This window comes from Cygnus atratus, chromosome 1 (assembly GCF_013377495.2).
Source record: "Cygnus atratus isolate AKBS03 ecotype Queensland, Australia chromosome 1, CAtr_DNAZoo_HiC_assembly, whole genome shotgun sequence".
Lineage (NCBI taxonomy): Eukaryota > Metazoa > Chordata > Aves > Anseriformes > Anatidae > Cygnus > Cygnus atratus.
The window spans coordinates 37014205-37035612 of NC_066362.1; the positions used below are offsets into that span (position 1 = coordinate 37014205).

Here is a 21408-nt window from a genome sequence, read left to right on the forward strand (position 1 = left end):
ATAAACAAATATCTTACATTATTCTCCTAAGTGTTAATATTTTCCAATGCTTTGAAGTTTAAAAGTGCTATTTCACAAATTCCTATGAGGCCACTTTCCTACTAGGCTAGAAATCTGACTGTGGAACTGAGGAGGAATAGAATAGAAAAATCCCCAAACAGAGAAGAAATGCTTTAGTCTGACTGCTGAGTATTTCTATTTCTTGCTGCCACCAATTTTGACTGTCTTGCAAAAGTGGAGGGGATATGACTCCTTCCAAAGCACATGGAAATAATTCATTCCCAAACCTGTTGTGAAAAATCACCTGCTCTCCTTGACTTTCCAAAAATCCTTCAATACCTTCAGTGAGTTCAGCAGCAGTTTGTATGAACTGTTAGCTCATTTCTCAAGTCATGACTTGCTGCCACCTCTACATTTCTTAACAACTTTTCTTCTCCCCACTATATGGCAGTTTTGTCACTTTTTATAACGTCTCGGCCACCTAGCTGCACTGGCAAAAGGCAAAAGAATTCCTGTAAGGGCAAGTAAACTCTCTTCCATGTGACATAGAAATGCTTACACTTCATTAACCTTTATTACAAACTAGTCACTGGAAAAGTTACTTTGCTAGAATCCACACTGTGGTTTCACTCTACAAACCATGTCAGAATGCTAAATTGCAGTAAAATACTGCTCACCTTTTTATGAACCCAAGATTAATGATACGGTACGGAAGAGAATATCAGTGCTGCTAGGAGCATAACAAATCACAATCAATTCTAAAATAGCTCATCAAGAACAGGCAGCAAAACAGCACAGATGGTTCCCAGAACTAAAACCCCACTTCTCAACGTACCCATTACTGAGACATCGTATTCAACCAGCAGAGTCGCCTCTTGTCCGCATTGTTTGAGAATACTCATAGCTTCAGCGTGTGTTGTTCCAAGCAGTCGGATCCCATCAACACTCAGCAGCCTGTCCCCGGGTTTGATTGTGCCCTCTCTGAAGGGAGATTAAATGAATGATCTTTATTAATATAAGATAAATTGATTTGGAGATAATACTGTTTATGCAAAACGATTCTCTCACACCCTCTCTGACATCCATCCCTCTTGACTTAACACTTAACATTTACTTTGACAGTGAGAACGTTCAGAGGGCACAGTGGAAAGAAAATTGCTTTAATTGGAAAGTCAGCGATTGGAAAACAGCTTAACACATAGCTAAATAATCAAGTCATGTTAAATCACAACCAAGTATAGCTTCTGTGTCAACATATGCTTTGTTTCTGCCTCGTCCACACAACTCTGCTTTCACACATACATAAACGCCTTCCCCCACAGATATTTTCTGAAAAATATGTACGAGGTACTACGAACATACAGGTGAAGAAACAGATTGCAAAATACAAATGTCCATTTACTGATTTTCTTCAAAATATCTCCTACTTGGATAGTTCAATTTTTCTTTTCTTCCTACCTAAAAACAATTTGCTTATAAATGTACATTGTCTCCTAGGCTTATCTCATAACATAATCAGAATTATAACAGAAAATGAAGGACTAACATTGCCAACTTAAGAATCAGGAATAAAAACAAGAAGGCAAGGGCGATGAGGATGGTGAAAAAAGGGAGGGACAAAAATCAAAAGCTCTCTCAAAATGTTTGCTTCTCAACTGATGCTTCAAAGGGCAAAAATGTCAACATAAGCTATAGAATATCAATCTCCTTTAAAAAAAATGCCCTTTAAGTTTCTTTAATGATTTAAGGGCACAAATGCCGTTTTTGAAAATATGAATTAAACTTATACACAAAGTAAATATTTTTTCTTTATACAGATACAAGATGGCATTACAAGAGGAAGATGTTCATTGGGCCAAACCACAAATCTGCACTCAGAAGTTTTCCAGGTGAATTCATGTGTGAACTCACATGCAGGTATGAAGAAATGTTTTAAAACAATAACAAAACAACACCCAATCACATACAAGTATTTGTCTGGAGTGTGAGAGAAAAAGATTGTAGTGTTAGTGTATAAAAAGCATAATTAAGAACTTCAGTACCTGTCTGAAGGCTGCAAAGATTGTGCTCTGACCTAATACAGAGATTTGTTCTAACTACTTTAGGTTAATTTTTGCAAGTGTTCAACGGGTAGTCTTGAAACACGCAAGATATCCTGTTAATTAAAGTTCACACCAAACTGTGATGTGCTAAGCCTCTGTAGTTTCCTATTACTGTTATTATTATTACAATTAAATGCATAAATCATGAATTTCAAAGGACCAGGTTTGAATACATCTACTTCACTCCAAGTCTTAACTTCTATTCCAAATAATTCACTTTTCTCCATTTCTCTTTCACTTGCATTACAGAGAAAGATGAATTGTACCTGTCAGCAGGCCCTCCAGGTCTAACACATGTTATTACAACAGGACGAGATTTATTTCTGTCATCGTGTGCTCCACCTAGAAAGAGAAAAGTGAGAGAAAGTTCACCTTCATTTTATGCTTTTTATGAAAGCTCATTTCCAAGAGCTAAGTCTAAAGCTTGCAGCGTGCACACTTACATATGGGCTATAAATAGGAAAAAATGATGAAGCCATTCATATGAACCTCCAGTGGTGTTTATTTGAAACAAAATTGACCTAATGTATGGCATAGATGATCCTTTATACAATGTTTCTACAGAGTGATTCTTATTAAAGGTATATTCCTTCCTTCGCAACTGCTCTCCAAATCTGATCTCATTGTGAAAACTTACTGTTCTGTAATGTTTGCTGCACTGAGAAAATAAAACACCTGTACTGTGTGTATACTCCAAAAAATGAGTAGCCACTAAGGAATTTATATATTAAAGAAGTAATAAAAAAACCCCACCACAACACAGTTTTTTTTTTTTTTCCTGAAGAAGCTAATACGCTTCCCATAATGTATCACTGGGGTATATTACTTAACAGCTGCATGTTTTCTTCTGTTCTCTAAGTCAGAGAAAATACTTTTGTTATATACCTCAGACTGCCAGCAGGTTTAATCAGATTCCGTACCTAATTTATAGAAAGAGTATATGTGATTTTTTTTTTTCAGAACTACTATTTTATGTAATAAAACAGCTTCTTGCTGGTTTCAGTGGCAGCAGAGTCTGGTCTTAATGTGAAATGAAGTTTGTCATGTTCTTGGCATAGCGGATTAATTACTGTTGTTCCATAAACAAATATTAGAGCAGTTCATAAAAGCAGTACACTAATGTATGGAAGATATAATACATGAGTCACATAGATTTTTTACAAACTGTAAGCCATAAATCTTGAAATGATTTCTTAGTGCTCTAAAAACTTAGCCTCTTTTGCTGATTTCAAAAATACAGACCATTCATATTTAATAACTCACCTCTTATTACAAACCCAAAAGTGTTCCCCTCTTTATGTAAAGTAACTTCCACAGTTCTAAAGATGACACCCGATCCTTGTATAGCTAAAAAAAGAAAAGAGAAAAAACTCCACCATTATTTTCTATTCCTGATTATATGTATAGATTTGCACCTTTTCCAAACTAGTTACTGTATTTGTGGTCATACAATTGGAAAGACTCTAAGAACAATCAGACTTAAGACCTGTAATTAACTACAGCTCATGCTCTTTTTGAGAGAATTTTGCACCAGATACTTTGCAGGTTGCCAATGGTTTACAGAAAGAGCCATAGACATGTACAACAGCTGAGGAAATTTAGCCTTGCTGTTTAAATTTTGGCATCATTTTGTTTCTTATAGTTGCAGAAGAGTGCTAGAAAAGATGGATGCACAATGAAACACAAAGATGACAAATGAAATTCTCAGAGCTACCTGTGTAGCTGGTTGTTCAGCCATGACAACATTTGTATTGCTTAAAGTCGAGACAGTCAAGATTTCTGGGGGATTTCAGTGATATCAGATTGCTAGGTTAAGATGAAAAAAATATTTTGTATTATAAAGATCTGTTATATCTTCCTTTTTAAAAATGTAACATGCTTCCTCACCATTTGTGAGTGAGTTTAAAATCTTTTTGACTTCTAGTCAAGTCAGTATTTTCTCTGTAAACACTACAGGAGTGGCGCGCAGCTGGGTTGGGAGGTGAGAAGCCTAATGCACAAGCCAACACATTTGGGTGTGATAATCCATTTTACATTATTTGAAACCACTGCTGTTAAGAGACCAACGGCCAGCTCACTGTTAGCTTTTACAGGAAAAACATTGGCAGAGTGCAGGAACTTCTTTTTCCAAAGGGAAAAGGACACTGGGCAAAATCACATATGCATTAACTTCTAGGTTTCCAGTAAGATACTGCAAGTAGCACATAACACAAAGATAAAACCAAACCAAACCAAACCAACCAACCAACCAACCAAACACAAAAACCACCACCACCAAAAACCTCAACAAAACTATAAAATGAATGCTTTGTGAGATGCAGGACTAATGAAATCTTATGTCCTTTAATACTCCAGCCTGTAATAATCCCAGTTTCCCCGGTCCCTGTTAGGATGCCCTGAGGGGACAGGCTATGCTGCTGGTAAGGTGCACACTGCCAGCCCATGGGTGGCCTCAAACAGAAGTGGTGCCCCCTCGGCTCTTCCTACATCTCCCTCTGGGTTCTCCCTGGTCTGGGACTCTCTCTTCTGCCCAAGTGTCTATCCCTATGAAATGCGCAGGAATATACTTTTTTTTTTCTCCCCTGGACTCTTTCAATACCTTGTTAAACTCAGCTGACCATGACCTGCAGTTTTCAATGTTACTGTAGGGAACGAGAAAAACAACCCAGTGAAAGCAAATAAATCTCATCTCTTAGCAAAGCAGGCTAAATCTGACACTTCAAAGCATTGCCTTGTAGTGCAGTATTTCTGATGAGGCTCAAAGATCAGGATGGTGTTCTTGATGTCCATGCTGCTCCTTTTCAGCTAGAAACCCTTTATTGACAGAAAAGGACCAAATTGTAGGGAGATGATGACAACTCTTGCCTGCATTCCTATCAACCTAAGGTGGCCCAGCACACAACACAAGCTGAACCTCCACTTGCTAATCTGCTCCGTGTAGCTTGTGGCCTCCACTGGGGACAAAGATTGTAGTTCAGCAGTGAAGAAGGGCATGCAGCATCCTTCCACTTGAACAACAACCATTCAGGCAGCTGTACTTCCACCCCAGCCTCAGCCTGGGAGGTGAAAAAAGCCCTTAGCCATTAGCAACGAGAAGCAGATGCAAGGCAGACATGGTTAATGTTCCAGTTTGAAATGGTGAGGTGGCTTGTGCTGAAAATAGAAGCTGCATCCTCCTGCTGTGAACACTGCCAGACAGGGAAGGAAACACTAGGGAGAGCGAGATTACTAGTGCTCAGCCAGGTTTAATCCATCATTATTAACGTACTGACATTTCCCCACTCAGAAACCAAAACAGCCCTCTCTCTGAGGGGGCAACTGTGAGAACAGCAGTAGAAATTATTTATGTATGGGGTAGGGAAGGAGGTGCCAGGACTTCACCACGTGACCTACTGCAAAACTTTACGTTAAAATGTCACTTTGTCTAACTAGTTCATGAGAAGTTAATGGGAACAACTAAACTGCACATTATCTACACAATATTAGCCAGGCTTGTATGAAGGAGTCAGAAATTTCAAGGACTCAGAAAAAAGGTTAATGATTGCTACTGTAATTTACCATACAAAAAATCCTGTTTCTGTGGACAAGAGTGGCATATACACCAACAGCAGTGATACTGAAGGAAGCCCACTTGACTAAGTGGGAAACAAATAATGCTCATAAACCAACGCCACCTCTAGTAAAATAATTCTGAACTCAGCTGAATTCATTACCTCAAATACTGTATTTTTGAACGTGAAGCTCTCTTACCATAAACAAACACTAATCAACAGAGAATATTCAAAACGTATTAAGGTGATTGTCAGGAGGTCATAAAAGCGACCAAATATGTAATTAGACTAACTCTTCAGCTGCAAGAATCCAGTAGGGAGTTCATTCTCTTCTGAGCACCATCAAAAAGACTGATGGATTTTTTGGCTTCTATTGCAGTGAAAGTCTTTATTTAAGGAGACAAGAGCTTCCTAGCTAGCTCTGCATTTTTTTTCTGGCCAAACACCAGAAAACCACATCTTCTCCCCTCCAGCGAGCATCATGAAAGAACATGCACTCTTTTAAAGGCTGTTGTTTCAGCCCCCTTGGTGCCACATGTCACTTACTCCTTCATTTCAGGCCCCAGGTTTCCAACTCACCATTATTCTAGCTTTTACTTCATACCTGATAGCCTCAGTTCCCACTGATTTTCTCCCACAGTCACAGACATAAATATAAAAAGAAAGGGCAAAGAAAAGAGGCAAGGAAGACATTCAGTAGCACTCTGACTTCGATGCCAACATATGCTTGTATTTTGAAGACAATCCTGCTCAGCAGTAAGTCTTCATTTCACTAACAGAATTCTTCAAGTTCTACCTATCCCTAATAGCCTATTCCACTGGGTCTTCTGCTCTAGAAATGAGATTTTGCCTAAAACTGATGTCAGAAAAGGCTGGGAAAATCTCAAAGTATGTTGCTCATCTGGGAAAGCATGAGGTGCTGCGAACAGAGAGAAGGAAGAAAAAGAGGTAGAACACACAGATGTTCATTGGTCTCATCTCAGAAGATCTTACTATAACATGAAGGATTGTCTTGCACTGGAATCTATCTAATCTAATTCCCAGTATTCAAAACTGGAAAAAAAAATAGTGGAAGTTGACAAGACTCAGCTCTGCCATTGGCTGTATTAATGCTCCTAAAATACCCAGGCACCTCTGAGAGCACCTCCTTGCACTGACAATTCTTTTGTACTGTTTCCACACTCTGTGATAAGCCAAAGGACAAAATTATATGGAAAGCAATAGCAAAAATGAAGATCACTATCATGTCCACCTCCGTGCTGACAACACATGTCTCTTATTTTGCACAGCTTTCAGTTTGCTCTGCTTTTACTTACAGACTGGAGGGAGCTCGTACTCCACTTCTAAAACAACCCTCTCGCCAACATTCTTGAGCAGGCTGATGATTTCATCATGGCGAAATTTGGTCAGGTTGATTCCATTCACAGATTTGATATAGTCACCAACATCCAGCTGGTCACTCCTAAGAAAAAGCACATATTCCTTTTATTAAAAACAGATCTGCTAGACCAAACTAATTGAATACTTTAAATTACTGTTTAGTGTTGGCACGAAAGCTTTTCCATTCACCTAGATTAAAACAAGTTGACCTTTCAAACAAAAAGTGGCATTTAAGAACTTAATCTAGTCTAGTTTGTTAAATATTAAAGAACGTTGTTGCATTATTAATTTCTGATGTACAAAAGCAACTGTACAATATAGTAGTTGGATGATTTGGCTGGTTTGGGCACAGGATTTGGGATAACATCTTCATCTCCCCCATCTTTCTGTCTCCCTCTTCGGGATACTGCCAGAACTATTTTTTTAGATAACAGTTGCCTTCACAACTAACATCATAGCTAAAGGAGATAGGCCACAGCTCAAAAGCATATGTTCTGCTCAGTTACTTGGAACGATTTAGCTTAATCTTGACCTGTTTTGCTCATGAATAACAGTTTCATTTTCCTCTCTAGTAGTAAGCAAGGTAGCTATGACTTTAGCCTTTTTTATAATCTTAAAAAACAGTTGTTGAGAAGGTTTTTCTATTAAATTATGGTAACATTATGGTTTTCAGTTTTACTTTCTCCCCTCAATATTTCATGCTTTTTCTCTCAGATTTTTGTTCAAGGACCAAATAAATAAATAAATTTAAAAAATATACAATCAAATTTCTATTGTTTAGTCTCATGACAACTTTCAAATATCTCATTGGTATTTCTAGTTTTTATCAAAGAAGCCTTGAGGGAAGAGGGGGACCAGCTGTTGCTGTTTCAAAGCTTCTCCAGCCTGATGGGCTGCCATTACAGATGCATCTAGTCACATATTTGTTAGTGACCTTTCTGATGCGGTACGTATTTCTGAAGCAATCACATCTTATAATGTATTTTGTGGCCTGAAATGTGGTTACCTAGCAGCGATTCCTCCTTGACGAAGGTTAGATACTCTTGGTTTCCCATCCTTGTCGATTCCACCCGATACTGTAAGCCCTAGGGTAGTGCCTTCTTTTTTCATTAATTCAACTATTGTTGAGCCCTTGAATTCCTCTGTTGAAAGAAAATTATTGCCATTATTAAAATTAAACAGTAACACAGATGTTGCTTTTCTAAAATGTCATCTACTTCCCAAGAAAATCATTGTGTGTGTTAATAAGAAATAACGTCTACATCTGGGGATTCTTTATGTTGCAATTCAAAAGTTCTGTCCACAAGGCTCTGCATATAGAGAAATCCAAGATATATATTCTGTAAAAGGTTATTAAAAACTACACCAATGTGCTAGTACACTATGCAGAGCCAATAAATGCAAAGTCTGGCAACACTTGAACCAAAGGTAGTTGTTTCACATAAAAAGACCACACACCACAATTCTTCTCCTTTTCTGTTTCTCTCTCTGAACAATATGCTTTGTAAATTACTTCAGCTGATAACTAAATAGAAGGGTAAAAGACACAATGACATAATGGTACTAAAAAATTTCAGACTTAATTTGAGGTCACTAGCAGATGTCAGAGTTAATCCAAACAATTGGATATAACAAGAATTCGGACGCAGAGTAAATGTATCAAACCTAACAGTTGTATTCCTTATTCTTACACAAATAGACGTCCACAGTAACACTCTGAAATCTCTTCAGAACAGATAATAAAGTGAAGGTCTTTCATAGTCACAGTTGTATATAATGTTTCCCTCACATGATGTCTGGGACACCCTCTCATGCTGTTTGCTCATTTAGCATTCTCGAAAAATGCAAAGCTAATCTCACAAACCTCAACACGAGCAGGTCACCTACAGTGGAAAGCCTTGACCACTCAGAAACAGTTGGCCTTATTGCACATGCTGGACATGCACCATATATGCACCTTTGCAGCTATGCTGGAACTGTTTCAAAATGCACAAGACATCCCTCATGTCTAGTGTTTCCAGAGAAGACCTATGAAAACTACCAGCTTCCCTGATATTCTGCAAAAATACACAAAATCCTAAAGATTCATCCTGAAAATGATGACATCCCATGAGGATCATCCATCTCTCTGGTCCTTCACAGCATCAATATGCAGCTTCTAGGTGAATTGGTCAAATCAAACAACACCATGCATACACTACAAACCACAGTATGTCAGCACTGCACTGAGCTAGCAATCTTGCCATGGCAGCACAAGATTTAAAGATAAAAAGCTACCCAGAAAACAAACAAGTTCCTTTTATACATTCATATGTTCACCAGTAAACATCAAAAATCTAGAATAAGTACTATACCAATGGCAGCAAGGCTCTATCAATACATATGACCTAATGATCAATCTATATGACCTAATATATCTTGAGTTCAAGATGAAGAACAGCTACCCTGAACAAGAACTGCCAAACTTGAGCAATGCAGAGGTAATGGTGGAGCACAGAGGAAAGCATTCAGAAGCGCCTACAGCCCTGGTGGAGCATCCCTCCAACCTTGGTGCTACTTCTAACAGGGTTAACTGCTGCATCTTTTGGAGGCATAGCATCATCCTATTGAACGTTCCCACTCCGTTCTAGATGGCTGACAGGCTCTTCTTTCCTTTCTGGCTGCTGAGGACCTCAGTTATTCACATTTCTACCATTGTACAGCAAGACTTTAGTGCTTGAACAAGGATTTTCCTAGGCTTATAAAGCTTCTACTAAGACAAAATTCTGCGATGTATTAGGTCAGCAGCATGGATTGTTCTAAACTTTGAAATGAGTATTTCAAAAGTGGAAGGTGTATTACAATAAAATAGATTATAAGAGACTGAGAGACTGTTCCAAGACGTGTCCCTACGCAATCAGATGCAGACAGATGCATAGCTACCTGGTGCATGCAATTTGGCTGGCACAAAAAAGTTTCAAGTGTCATTTGGAAGCTATAGAGCTCCACGAAAACATTTAGTCCCATCTGGGCATTTTGACAGTTCAGAAAGAACAGATGTGTTCACCTGCACCTGAGCATATAGACAAGTTGCATAGCAGTAGGAGACACTATGGAACAAAACACTATTTTCAGTTTTATAAAAAACTGCAAATACTCACAGTGATTACAGGAGTCAGGCGTTGTATTTACTGCAACCAAAAATACTGCACAGTTGCACCCATTCTGCACATTACAGCCTCAGGTGCTTGGCTGGAATGTCCCACTTGTTTACTCAGGGTTTACACCACCATGAGATCTGAATTCAGAAGGAGAATTTCCCTCCCTCCCCTCCTACCCAACTGAATTCCTCTTTTGAAGTACTCAGTAGTATAATTTGCTTCTTAGGACCACCTAAGAAATTTATTTAACAAATAGCTTGCTAGAACATGTATAGAGGACATCAGCAATGCACTCAGCATGCCTTACCTTTTGCCGTAGCATAATACTGCTGTGTTTTGATCTTTTAAATAGGTTCTGAGTTTGCAATCCAGTGCTGGGAAATACTCTGCTGCCTGAAGTGACATGCAGAACAGATGATCCACGGAGTGTTTTAAACTAGCTAATAATTATACAGTTCCCTGCAACTGCTGGCATAGAAATTAATGACCAGGCTACCTCCTTCTCGCCATCTATTCTGACAGGTTTCTGTGTACCTCTGCCAACAGAACAGTGACCTCCACACATTCTTTCTAGAAAAAGATGTACCAGCACTGCAAAGGGGTGGCGGTGAGAAATGCCCATTGCTAACTAACAGATGAGGTCATCTAAAGAGTACACTGCAGTAGCATTAGGTTTGCCCCTCTGAAGGGCTTTGTAGGTTTTTTGTTGTTGTTGTTTTGTTTGTTTTTGTACATAACCATAACAGGAACAAATCAATCTACCTAATTTGATTTTATTTATAAGGGGCTGTTAACCCTAGAAGAGCTGTTAAACAGGCCCACTTGATAACCCAGTCTCTCCATTTTTCATCGTTGCTTTCTTAAATCACGATTGCTATTCTTCTAATGCTATATGTTAGATGTTTACTCACCTGCATTGCTTCTACATTATTATATAGACTAATCCCACAGGAGTATAATCAAAATGCCCAATATCAGAACAACCTGGCCACTTCATCTCTACAAACACCACTCTAACAAGCAACTGCATCCATATGCACTATTCCTTAAATAACATGAGGTCAGTCTCTATTCCCTAGTTAACAAAAAGCTATGTTATTCTTTGTGGGTTAAAAACCATACTTCATGTATCAGCTCACTTGTAGCTCATTACTTAGGCCAACCAGCAAACTCCTAGTTCGTTAAAAGGCTCTGGGGCCTGCTCTTCCCACATGCACCCCCACAGTGCCAACTACATTAGCATAGCCAGCGTCAGAAGGAAAGTCAAAGAAGTTATTTCCAGATCTCTTCTAATTTATGAGGAAAACAGGAATTCAATTTACAAGTCTTTTGCTTAATTGCAAACTGAATATAAAACATAAGCGTAGGAAACAATGTCTTCTTATTCCACAACAGTTTATGAGGCATCAGATATCAGAACGCCACTCCTGCAATACAGCTCCATGATATGTACCAAGTGAATTGTTCTAAAATGAAACCACTCAGAGAAAATACGTTCCCAAGTCTATAAAAAGCCCAAATCAATACCATTTTACACTTCAGTTTGAGAAATGCACTCAAGAACTTCTTCCCCTCCCAAGCACTAACCACTCCAGCAGCACTCAGCAAAACACAGCTCACCCTGGGCTCTGGGACGAGCCCCCAGGGCTGCTGCAGGGCAACCTTGGGCAAATGTCGGTCTGTGCTGCACCAGCTGCCCCACGGCTCTGCTGGCATCCACCTACCTCAGGCGCAGGGCTTGGGAAGATGACCAAGCACTGGAGATGAGCTCGTTGTGGGGCATGCAAATGCGCATGGTTGTGCGTGCATGCAGATGCGACATGGTAATGGAAATTTCCGCTCCAAAGAGCTTAGTTTAGTCTCCAATCCAGTAAGGTGGAGCATACAAAGCAGCTGAATGCGGAAGAAAACATAACGCTGTTGGTTGTTTTCATAATTTTGGTCTGAATGCTTCTCTTAGATCCACTGCTGCAATACTGTAACTGTGTGCCTGACCTCCAGCCCGGTCAGCTGGTGTAACAAGGCTGTGATCTGAAGCCTAGGAGACTACAGGGCTACTCAAAATAGGACAAAAAACTTCAAAAATAATCTAGTGCTTGGATGTGAAATTATTGGAGACTGGATGTGAAACTACTGGAGAGTGTCCAGAGGAGGGCTACAAAGATGGTGAAGAGCCTAGAGGAGAAGACGTATGAGGAGCGGCTGAGGTCACTGGGCCTGTTCAGCCTGGAAAAGAGGAGGCTGAGGGGAGACCTCATCGCAGCCTACAGCTTCCTCACGAGGGGGAGCGGAGGGGCAGGCGCCGATCTGTTCTCTTTAGTGACCAGTGACAGGACCCGCAGGAGTGGTGTCACGCTGAGGCAGGGGAGGTTCAGGCTGGACATCAGGAAGAGGTTCTTCACCAAGAGGGTTGTCGCGCACTGGAACAGGCTCCCCAGGGACGTAGTCATGGCACCAAGCCTGTCAGAGTTTAAGAAGCGTTTGGACTGTGCACTTATTCATATGGTCTGAATTTTTGGTAGACCTGTGTGGTGCCAGGAGTTGGACTCGATGATCCTTATGGGTCCCTTCCAACTCAGGATATCCTGTGAGTCTATGCTCAAATACAAGACTAGGTAAATACCCCAGTAAGAAGATGAAGAAATGGAACAACTTGAAGGTAAGTAGACTACAAGAAACATGTCAAATTGACTTTTCCTCAAGAATACTATCATGATGAAGCTCCTAGAATTTTAAATACGATCAGACATTTTATAATTTCCTGCATTTTGATGTATGTAAATAACATGTTTTAATGAATAAAAAGCATGGAAAATAAGTTGACTCATGAGATTTCTGAATGTGGCATACATTCACTTCTTCAAAAAAGAAAATTAAATACTAGAATACAGAAAAGAATTTTTCCCAGAATAACATTTGAAAGCTGAGAGAACACTTAATCAAAAGTTTTATTATCTATTTTCTATATTCCTACAAGTTTATATCTTAATTTGCATATTGAAGTAAAATTGAAAAACATTTGCTTTCATCCCAGATACTGACTGTCTTTTTTCATTCCCTTCTGTGAAAATTTCACTTTTAAATCCAAGAAAGTGTCTAAAATTTACACAGTCAGGTTAAGTTCCTGTATCCTCTACGTAGCAAATGAATTTGTTCAGTGCAGCCAGGACAGAGCATAAATGGAACTTAACCTAAAAATAAAAGAAAACTTGCAGTTATTGACCATTTCCTACCAAAAGACATACATAATCAATAAGTAAGTAATTGGTAAGTCTGTTGAAAATACAGTCAATGCTCTCCTTGTATGGATTTTCCCTGTATGTCTGCAGAAATTCTGCAGAGGAAACATTTTGCTTTACATTCCAGTAGGCATCTCACAGTTTAGTAAGAAATCACATAAAGATAAAGTCAATTCTTAAGGTACAGACAGCAGTTTGTTATACTGGGGACATCACATCTACTCAATGTTTTAAGTCCTTTGGGTAGGTGCATTGCTCTGAATATGATGAGAGGGATGTCAATAGATGATGAATGCTCCACTCCTTGTTTCCCTTTTCCTGACTGGCTGTCAAGAAACCCTAAAACACCTAAATTTTCACTAATAAATAAATAAATAAATAATGATAATAATAAAAAGCAAGCAAACAAAACCACATTGATGACAAGAATCTGAAAACACAGCTGACCTTTACCTCCTCAAGCCTGTGGACAGACAATCCTCAAATGCTATACAGTTTCCAGTAAAAGCAAGGGAGATGGATAAGGCTCACATATTTGCAAAATACTGCCTAAGACAGACTCAGTCTACATTGACAGTCTTCTTGGAGGAGTTCACAATAACCATTTAATATCCAATATCCAGTACATTAGACAATTTTTTTTTTTTTTTGAATTGTAGGAGAGTCAGTCTACAATACAACCTCGCCATTTGGAAATGTTATCTAAAAGCCAAATACCTTCCACCAGCATTTATAAAGTGGAGAAAATTTGACTGTTGCCTGACCTAAGCATGATACAGGAAAGCAAATAATGATATTTTATGATCAACTGCAGGCCGCAATATACAGGATGTGATGATATAACTCACTGAAAGTGCTAGGCCTACAGGACATGGCAACATAGCTTATATCTGGTTTGCTTCCCCGATTAATTAGTTCTTGCACTATTTGGTTCCAGGTATGTTTTTCATATTCTTAGGCACAGAAACAGATACCGTGGCAGCCAACTCTCTCTAAATCAAAATGGAGGTATACAACAGGGATGTTCTTCAATTTAGCACCTAACATAAGCACTAAATTTTGAACTCCGTTTATACACCAACAGATTAGAAATTAATATAAATATCCTAAACCTGAAATCAAATAACCACCAAGCCTCTTCATTCTTAGTGACAAGAACCGTATCAATTTGTTAGCATAAGTGTATTGTTATCCAATATATGACACGGTTATCAAACAACACCACAGTAACTTCAGTAATTACATCTCAAGAGTGAGATGTTTAGCAGGACTGTAAGATTCTTCCTACAACAATAATATTCTTGGTAACTGTGACAGAGAAAAACCCACAATCAGCTGCTGGAGAACTGCATTTTGGTTTTGATAGTGATCAGAGTTAAACCATTATTACCTTACCAAGGCGTAGCATTTCCATCCCACGGCCTCCTGTGTGGTTATGACAAACTGTCCAAGTGCTTTTCCAGCTGCAGCACAGCCATGCTAGCAAAGACACATGCTCAAGAGCAGGCATCTCATTCCTGACTGAATTCACCTCTCTTAGGTAACAGGTGCGTCATATGAGGATATAAAAAAAAAGGCTGCTTTGAACTTAGAGTGAAAAGTGGTCCATGGAAGCAGTTGTACAAGAAGCAGAGAGGACTCTGGACTAACTGCAGTGGCTATGCAGACTAGGGTTGGTGCTGGATGGCCCACCTGTATGGTTAGAAGCTTCTCCAGGCAAGACAAGCAGTGAGGGAACAACATGTTTTTTGGTCCACTGGATAGTTCTGCTCACAGAAATTTCATAATGAATTATGAATTTGTAGTATGATTTTTTTCATTTGCTTTTTTCATTTGGTTATGTTGCACAACCATGCTAGAAAACAACAAATCAAGACTGTGTGTCAATACACAAAATAAGCCAAACTTTCTAGTATTAGAAGACTAAAATTATTCATCACATTACTTTTGAAGATACTGAGCATACAGAAAGATTAACCTGAGTTAACTCAACACAGATGGTGTCATATGATTCTTCTAATAGCTGGAGCTACTAGAAATTTTTGTCCATGACCAATTCTTAATTCTTCTCTCTGTAGTTTATTTTTCATAGTTTACATATCAAGGACTGAAAGCATCAGGCCACACAGTCAGAAAAACAAACAAGCCCTTCCCTGTCTACGTTTTTTTGAGATGGCTCAGAACAAGGCTTATACAGGAATAAAATCAATGCAACCTTACACTTTTTTTTTTTTTTTTTTTCAGTCCACCTAGTTTTGGACTGTGTGGGAGAACACAGCAGTGGGGAAGGGCAAAATCTCTGCCACTGAGAAACATTTAAAACTGCCACACTATTTGGATGGGTTCTTATTTTTAAGATATCTTTTCTTCTTTTTTTTTTTTTTTTTTGCTTATGTGTTTCCTGTTTTCTGAATTTGTACAGATGTCCATACACATGGAATGTAATACAGTACAGAACATCTGCTTAGAAAGAAATTAGAAACATACAAGTTTTATCATCTCCTATTATAGGTAAAGAATCAAATTACAAGCTCGGATTCTTATATGAAAGAACAATCAACTTATTTTAATTAAAATGGATTTAGAATGTAAGATATGCTTAAATCTTAAGTGTCAAAATGACAGAATTACAACTCATAATCCCTGAGCAAATCTTGGCAGAGAAATTCAATTAGAGGAAAAATTACTGATAAATTTATAAAACACTAAAACATCTGTCTTCAGTAAATATGAATATTTTAATACATTACTCTAAGAAGATGGAGATTTAATGGAATCAATGGAACCATGGAATCATATACAATATAAAACTTTTCTTTTTCATTGTTATCTACAAAAAAAAAAGTGTCTGAAGTGCCACCTTGCACCATGGTGGGAATAAAGACAGTGTGAAATGCAAACTCACTCAACAATGTATTCTAGTTACAGCACACTTATTTTCTGAGCTAGCTGTGAATTTCTAGCACTTTCATTGATGCCTTTCTTTGGGAGAGTATGTATATGTTGACAGCCACCTGCATTGCTTGAACATTTGCAACTTCCTTACCTTTGGACAAGGACCTGTTCTACACTAAGACACCCCAATCTGTCAAGCTGGATGGAGGTTTCTGAAGGAACGACACCAGAGGCTTCAGCAGAAAAGGCACAATGATGAATGATTCAGTGGCCTCGACATTCACAACCTCTTCACATGCGAAAGAACTTCACGGTGAGGGTGATGGAGCACTGGAACAGGCTGTCCAGGGAGGTTGTGAGTCTCCTTCTCTGGAGATATTCAAGGCCCGTCTGGACACCTACCTGGGCAGCCTGCTCTAATGAACCTGCTTTGGCAGGGGGGTTGGACCCGATGATCTCTCGAGGTCCCTTCCAACCCCTACAATTCTGTGATTCAATACTCATTTCAGGGCCTTTCAAAGATCAAATCTCTCTGCTTCCACACACTATCAGTTTTTTGCTTGAGTGGGAAATAGGTAGAAGGTACTTTTGAGATGGATCTTAAATCCATAGTTACCTCAAATCTGTATTTCCCAAAGCAGGCTACATAAAATGTGGCTCCTTTTGAAAATTTTGCTTTGTGCTATAAGCAACTGAGTCTTAAAGTGAAGAAGGGCCAGTGCTTCCAAACTGCTTGCCAGGATACCTCTGTGTGTCTCTGTTTGATGCGATCGATGAAGAAAGGACAGAGCTCCATTACAACATTAGTTTCCTCTCCATTCCTGTCTGAGCTGGATGAGGGGCTGAGTAATGCTTCTCCCTTGCTAGCAGAAATGCTGCAGTGTAGAACAGCACAGAGCTTTGACATTGATGTGGCATTCTGATTTACAGAACTTCTTCCCATAATTGTGACGGATTCACGTCCAGCTTCCTATTTCTTTTATTGAGAAATTACCACCAGGAGAACTCTGGCTAATTAGTGTTTGCTTGTACAGAGGTGACACTTTTCACAAAAGTGCACCCTGACTGCTCTAGTTTCTTCACTTTCTACAGTTACCAAAATGAATCAGGAAGGATCGATTACAGCATCGATTACATTTGTGTATCTCAAGGCAGGAAGGAACCATTAAGAAAAATTCTCTCCCTGATCTCCTGAGTGACATAAGCAAAGAAATGTGATATAGTAATAACTGCAGCTACAGCATATCTTTTAAAAGATATCCAGCAGGGTTGTGAAAGCACCAGGTGATGGAAAATTTGCTACGCACACTGGTAATTTCGATCTGAATTTGAGCAGATAAGCCTTCAATCCCAAATCCTCATTATACTACCACCATTACATTCAGAATCTCCTCGCATATACATAACTGCAAACTCTGATCAGATCACCCCTTAATCTTCTTTCCATTTTAGATTAAGAACTGCCTGAATTGTTTAGGTTTTTGCCATTTAAGGAATATTTTCCAGCTCCTTCCAATGTTTCAATATCCTCTTAACCTGTGGCTACCAGCTAAGTTTTAGCAATAGTGCCATTAGAACCCATTTTTCCATCTGAGTCATCATTTCTTTTACTTAAGATCATTTGAGTTGGCTGCTGTGGTCTATAGTTGCTACATAATTTAACATTATAGTTAATATAAGACATCATTTTTCTTTTTTATGACATGGAGCCAAGATCACTAGTGTCACGGCAAAACTGAAGTAATAAGAAACAGAAAAAAATATAGCAACGTCACATTTTTGGATAAACTATTGTGCAAACATTCAAATGATGGATTGTGCTTTTTCAAATATATACTATGAAGACTGAAATTTCATGTAGCAAATGTGCCATATGGAGGAACGGGCCAGGGGAACCTTTTCTAATACTTGGACTAATGAGCAGCTGAATGATGCACTCACTCTTTCTACTTTGTAGTATGGAGGGAGGTTCAGCATGACAAATGTGTTTATCAAAGTCTGTGTGGAAGATTAGACAACCCTTGGAAAATGAGAGTGAATGCTTCCTGTGGAAGTTATCTATTGCCCTCTGTGCTCAGTGATCAATGATACGTTTATGGTTTGCTTACTCTCTACCTTTGTGGAAAACCACAGCCCCAGAAATGCCGACATCCGGAAGACAGTAGTTCAAAAACATGCTGAAAGATTGCAGAGCTATGAATATTTTAAGAAGTGATCTGATAATGACTCATCCTTTTTCTATACTTCATCGTGATACAAAACTAGTTATAAGAATGGCTTAGGGGTGAATTCACTATGCAACAACTACTGAGAAGTAGAATGCACTGAATATTTTTATTAGGTGTTCACAATAGAAAAAAAATGCCTCTGACAAAAGGACCATTAACTTATTCAACATTCAGTATGAAGAAAACATATTGTCAAAATCAAGGAAGAAGCAGGACTGAAGAACTACAAAATAAGCTACCAGCTTATATTAACATTTGCTGAATCACAGGAATACTGATATCTTTAGCTGCCAATAAGCATTTAAAATCCACATGGATTTACTATTTCTGTTAGAGAAGTTTGCCAATAGGAGGAAAAAAAACAAAACAAAACAAAAAAACCAAAACAGGAATAATTCAGGCATTTCTCAGCTGCTAACCTGCGCTCTGTAACTCTAATCAATCTCTGTACTTATTCCCCCAGGTTTAATGTATGCATAATGAACTAATGGCAAAGAGGAATGAAGACAGATGCATTCATTTGCATGAAGTAACTTATTATGTAGTCAAGCTTACTGAACAAATCACTGCAGCGAAACAGTAAAATGCACAGCTGCAAGAATGTACCTATATGATTTCCTCTGTTGTCTAAATTGCCAGTGTATGTCTCAATTATCATAGAAATCGAACTGGCATCATATTAGCACATATTAATATTGCATGTGTTAGTCTGTGATCAGGCACTGGGCATCAACAATTGCCATTAATTTTACCCGAAAGGACCGGTGTTCAGATCTTCTTTTTTGTTGTATTGCTGTACTGCTCAATTGCTTTGAAAAATTGCGATAGGTTCAGTCACACAACTAAAGCAATCATGATTGCATAAATCTTACATTGCTTGCCTGTCCCAAATATGATACCAAATGCATTAACCTAAAATAGCTGGGTTCCATAGCTCCGATTTTCATCTGCTTTAATGCAGAAAAGCACCATGATTTAGACTTTAGAAATTTAAAAATCTGACTCCCACCTTTGTTTTTCTATTGCAGATTAATACTTTGACAATAAGAAACCAACCTTTTTTTTTTTTCTTTTAATTCATTAGTTCCTGGCAAATAAAATGACTGACGATCTAATTATAGACTCAAATTTTGCAGATGTAACTTCTGAAATCTTTCAGGATGTCACTCCAGTCCTTAACTTGTATCAGGTACTCAAATTTACCAGCTCGTTGTTTTCCTCCTAACCTACAGCCTATCCTATAGTTTGGATGTACATATAAAGGATACCATATGCCAAACATGCAGGCACATTTAGTGTTTCTGCCATTTTTATAACATCACTTACCTTACCACAGTTAATGAGAGTATATCATGCAAGTTTTAATGCACCTTATGGGACTTAGATTTATGCCAACAAAATGTCTGGCTAGGATCCGTTTTTACTCATAAGCATGAAGTAATCAGTTCATTAAAACAGACAGAAATAGGCGCAATTTTGGATTTCTTAAGATTAATCTCATATCCTTCATAGGAGAGCAGGAGAGGATGCTGATGGTATCTAATATTGCAGAGAGCTATTTATCTAACCTGGAGCATTCTCAAGAATTACTAAAGGCAAAAGTTTCTAGACAGGCTCTACCGTAATTCCCACAATTTAGCTTATTCTCTTCCACAATTTCTTTGACTGAAAGAAAATGGCAAAGGTAATCTCTGCCTGAACAAAGCTATCCAATAAACACATTTGTCCTGTTTTTTTTTTTCTTGGCTTTTTAAAAGCATGTTCAACTACTGTATGATTTTTTCTTCTAGGCTTGCTCTGCATAAATGTTTTGCAGGTCCCACCCCCAAAAAAACATTTCTGTTAAGGACACATTTACATTAAAAAATTCCCCCAACATGACTATACAAGCGTGGATACAATGTCAAACCCTCTGGCAGACATTTAGTCATAACAGGGGAAGAAAAAAAAACAACAAAAAACCAAGCCAATAAAATTTAGACCAATTTGTCAAGCAAAAGAAGAGAGACACTATTCCCATGTTGATGTCACCATGCCTACCCTGAAGCTTTGCTCATTTAGAAATACTGCAAAATTCATATCCCCAACTAACCCAGCTGCAAACATTTTCCAGGAAAGACCTTGTTTTCACATCTTACAGAATGCCTGCAACAAGAGTCTCTGCTCCAGATTTTCTTTCCCTCCTTGGTTTAGCAAAGTCTGGAGCAGATGATCTTCAGGCCATTACAGTTCTGCACAAGCATCATGTTTTTCCGCACTAAAGACCCAGGACAGATGATGACTTTTACTTAAGATGCAGCATTCAGGTTAATTCCCAGTTCTTCCAACTCACAATGGAGAGAGAGATACCCACCCCATGCTAACTGCTACCGTCTGGTAAGAATATTTGGTATTGTTTTGACATTGCAACATTTTAAAATGTATTCACATTAGAAAAATACCAGATGTCTTTTGATCCTCAAGTGTTGACTACTGTCAATGTTATTTGTATAGTATTGCAGATATATTAAAATGTGTGCTCGATCAGCATATACAATGTTTTAGACCCTACTCCGACTTTCTACACCAGAAATGCACCTTTCATGCCCAGAAGATGGGCATGATAAAATGTGTCCACAACTGGTTAAAAATACTCACAAACTGCAAACACCCTTAACTCAAGCCATGAAAAGCACATTTTAACATACATTGTAACCATGCCCAGCTATAATACTAGTTGGTTAGTACTTAATCTAGACTGTCTTCCTTAAAAGTTTGTCTGTTTTTCAGTGGTGTGGGGTTAAGCAAGTCAAACTCCATGATTTTTTACTACATTCCCATCCACTATATACTCTGTGTTACACCATTACCTTTTGTTAGTGGCTAAGGAATAA

General features: G+C 38.5%; 1 protein-coding gene across 5 annotated transcripts in view; it reads right to left on the bottom strand.

Moving 5' to 3' along the window:
• The window catches only part of GRIP1 (glutamate receptor interacting protein 1), a 221669-nt gene that overhangs the window by 69781 nt on the left and 130480 nt on the right, over positions 1-21408 (bottom strand). For all 5 annotated transcript variants that reach the window (XM_035544074.1, XM_035544071.1, XM_035544072.1 and 2 more), the window contains exons 3-7: positions 8040-8175; positions 6970-7115; positions 3366-3449; positions 2369-2444; positions 836-981 (exon numbers count right to left, since the gene is read on the bottom strand). In XM_035544074.1, the coding sequence (XP_035399967.1) occupies positions 836-981; positions 2369-2444; positions 3366-3449; positions 6970-7115; positions 8040-8175 (588 nt within the window). The remainder of the gene's footprint in view (positions 1-835; positions 982-2368; positions 2445-3365; positions 3450-6969; positions 7116-8039; positions 8176-21408) is intronic.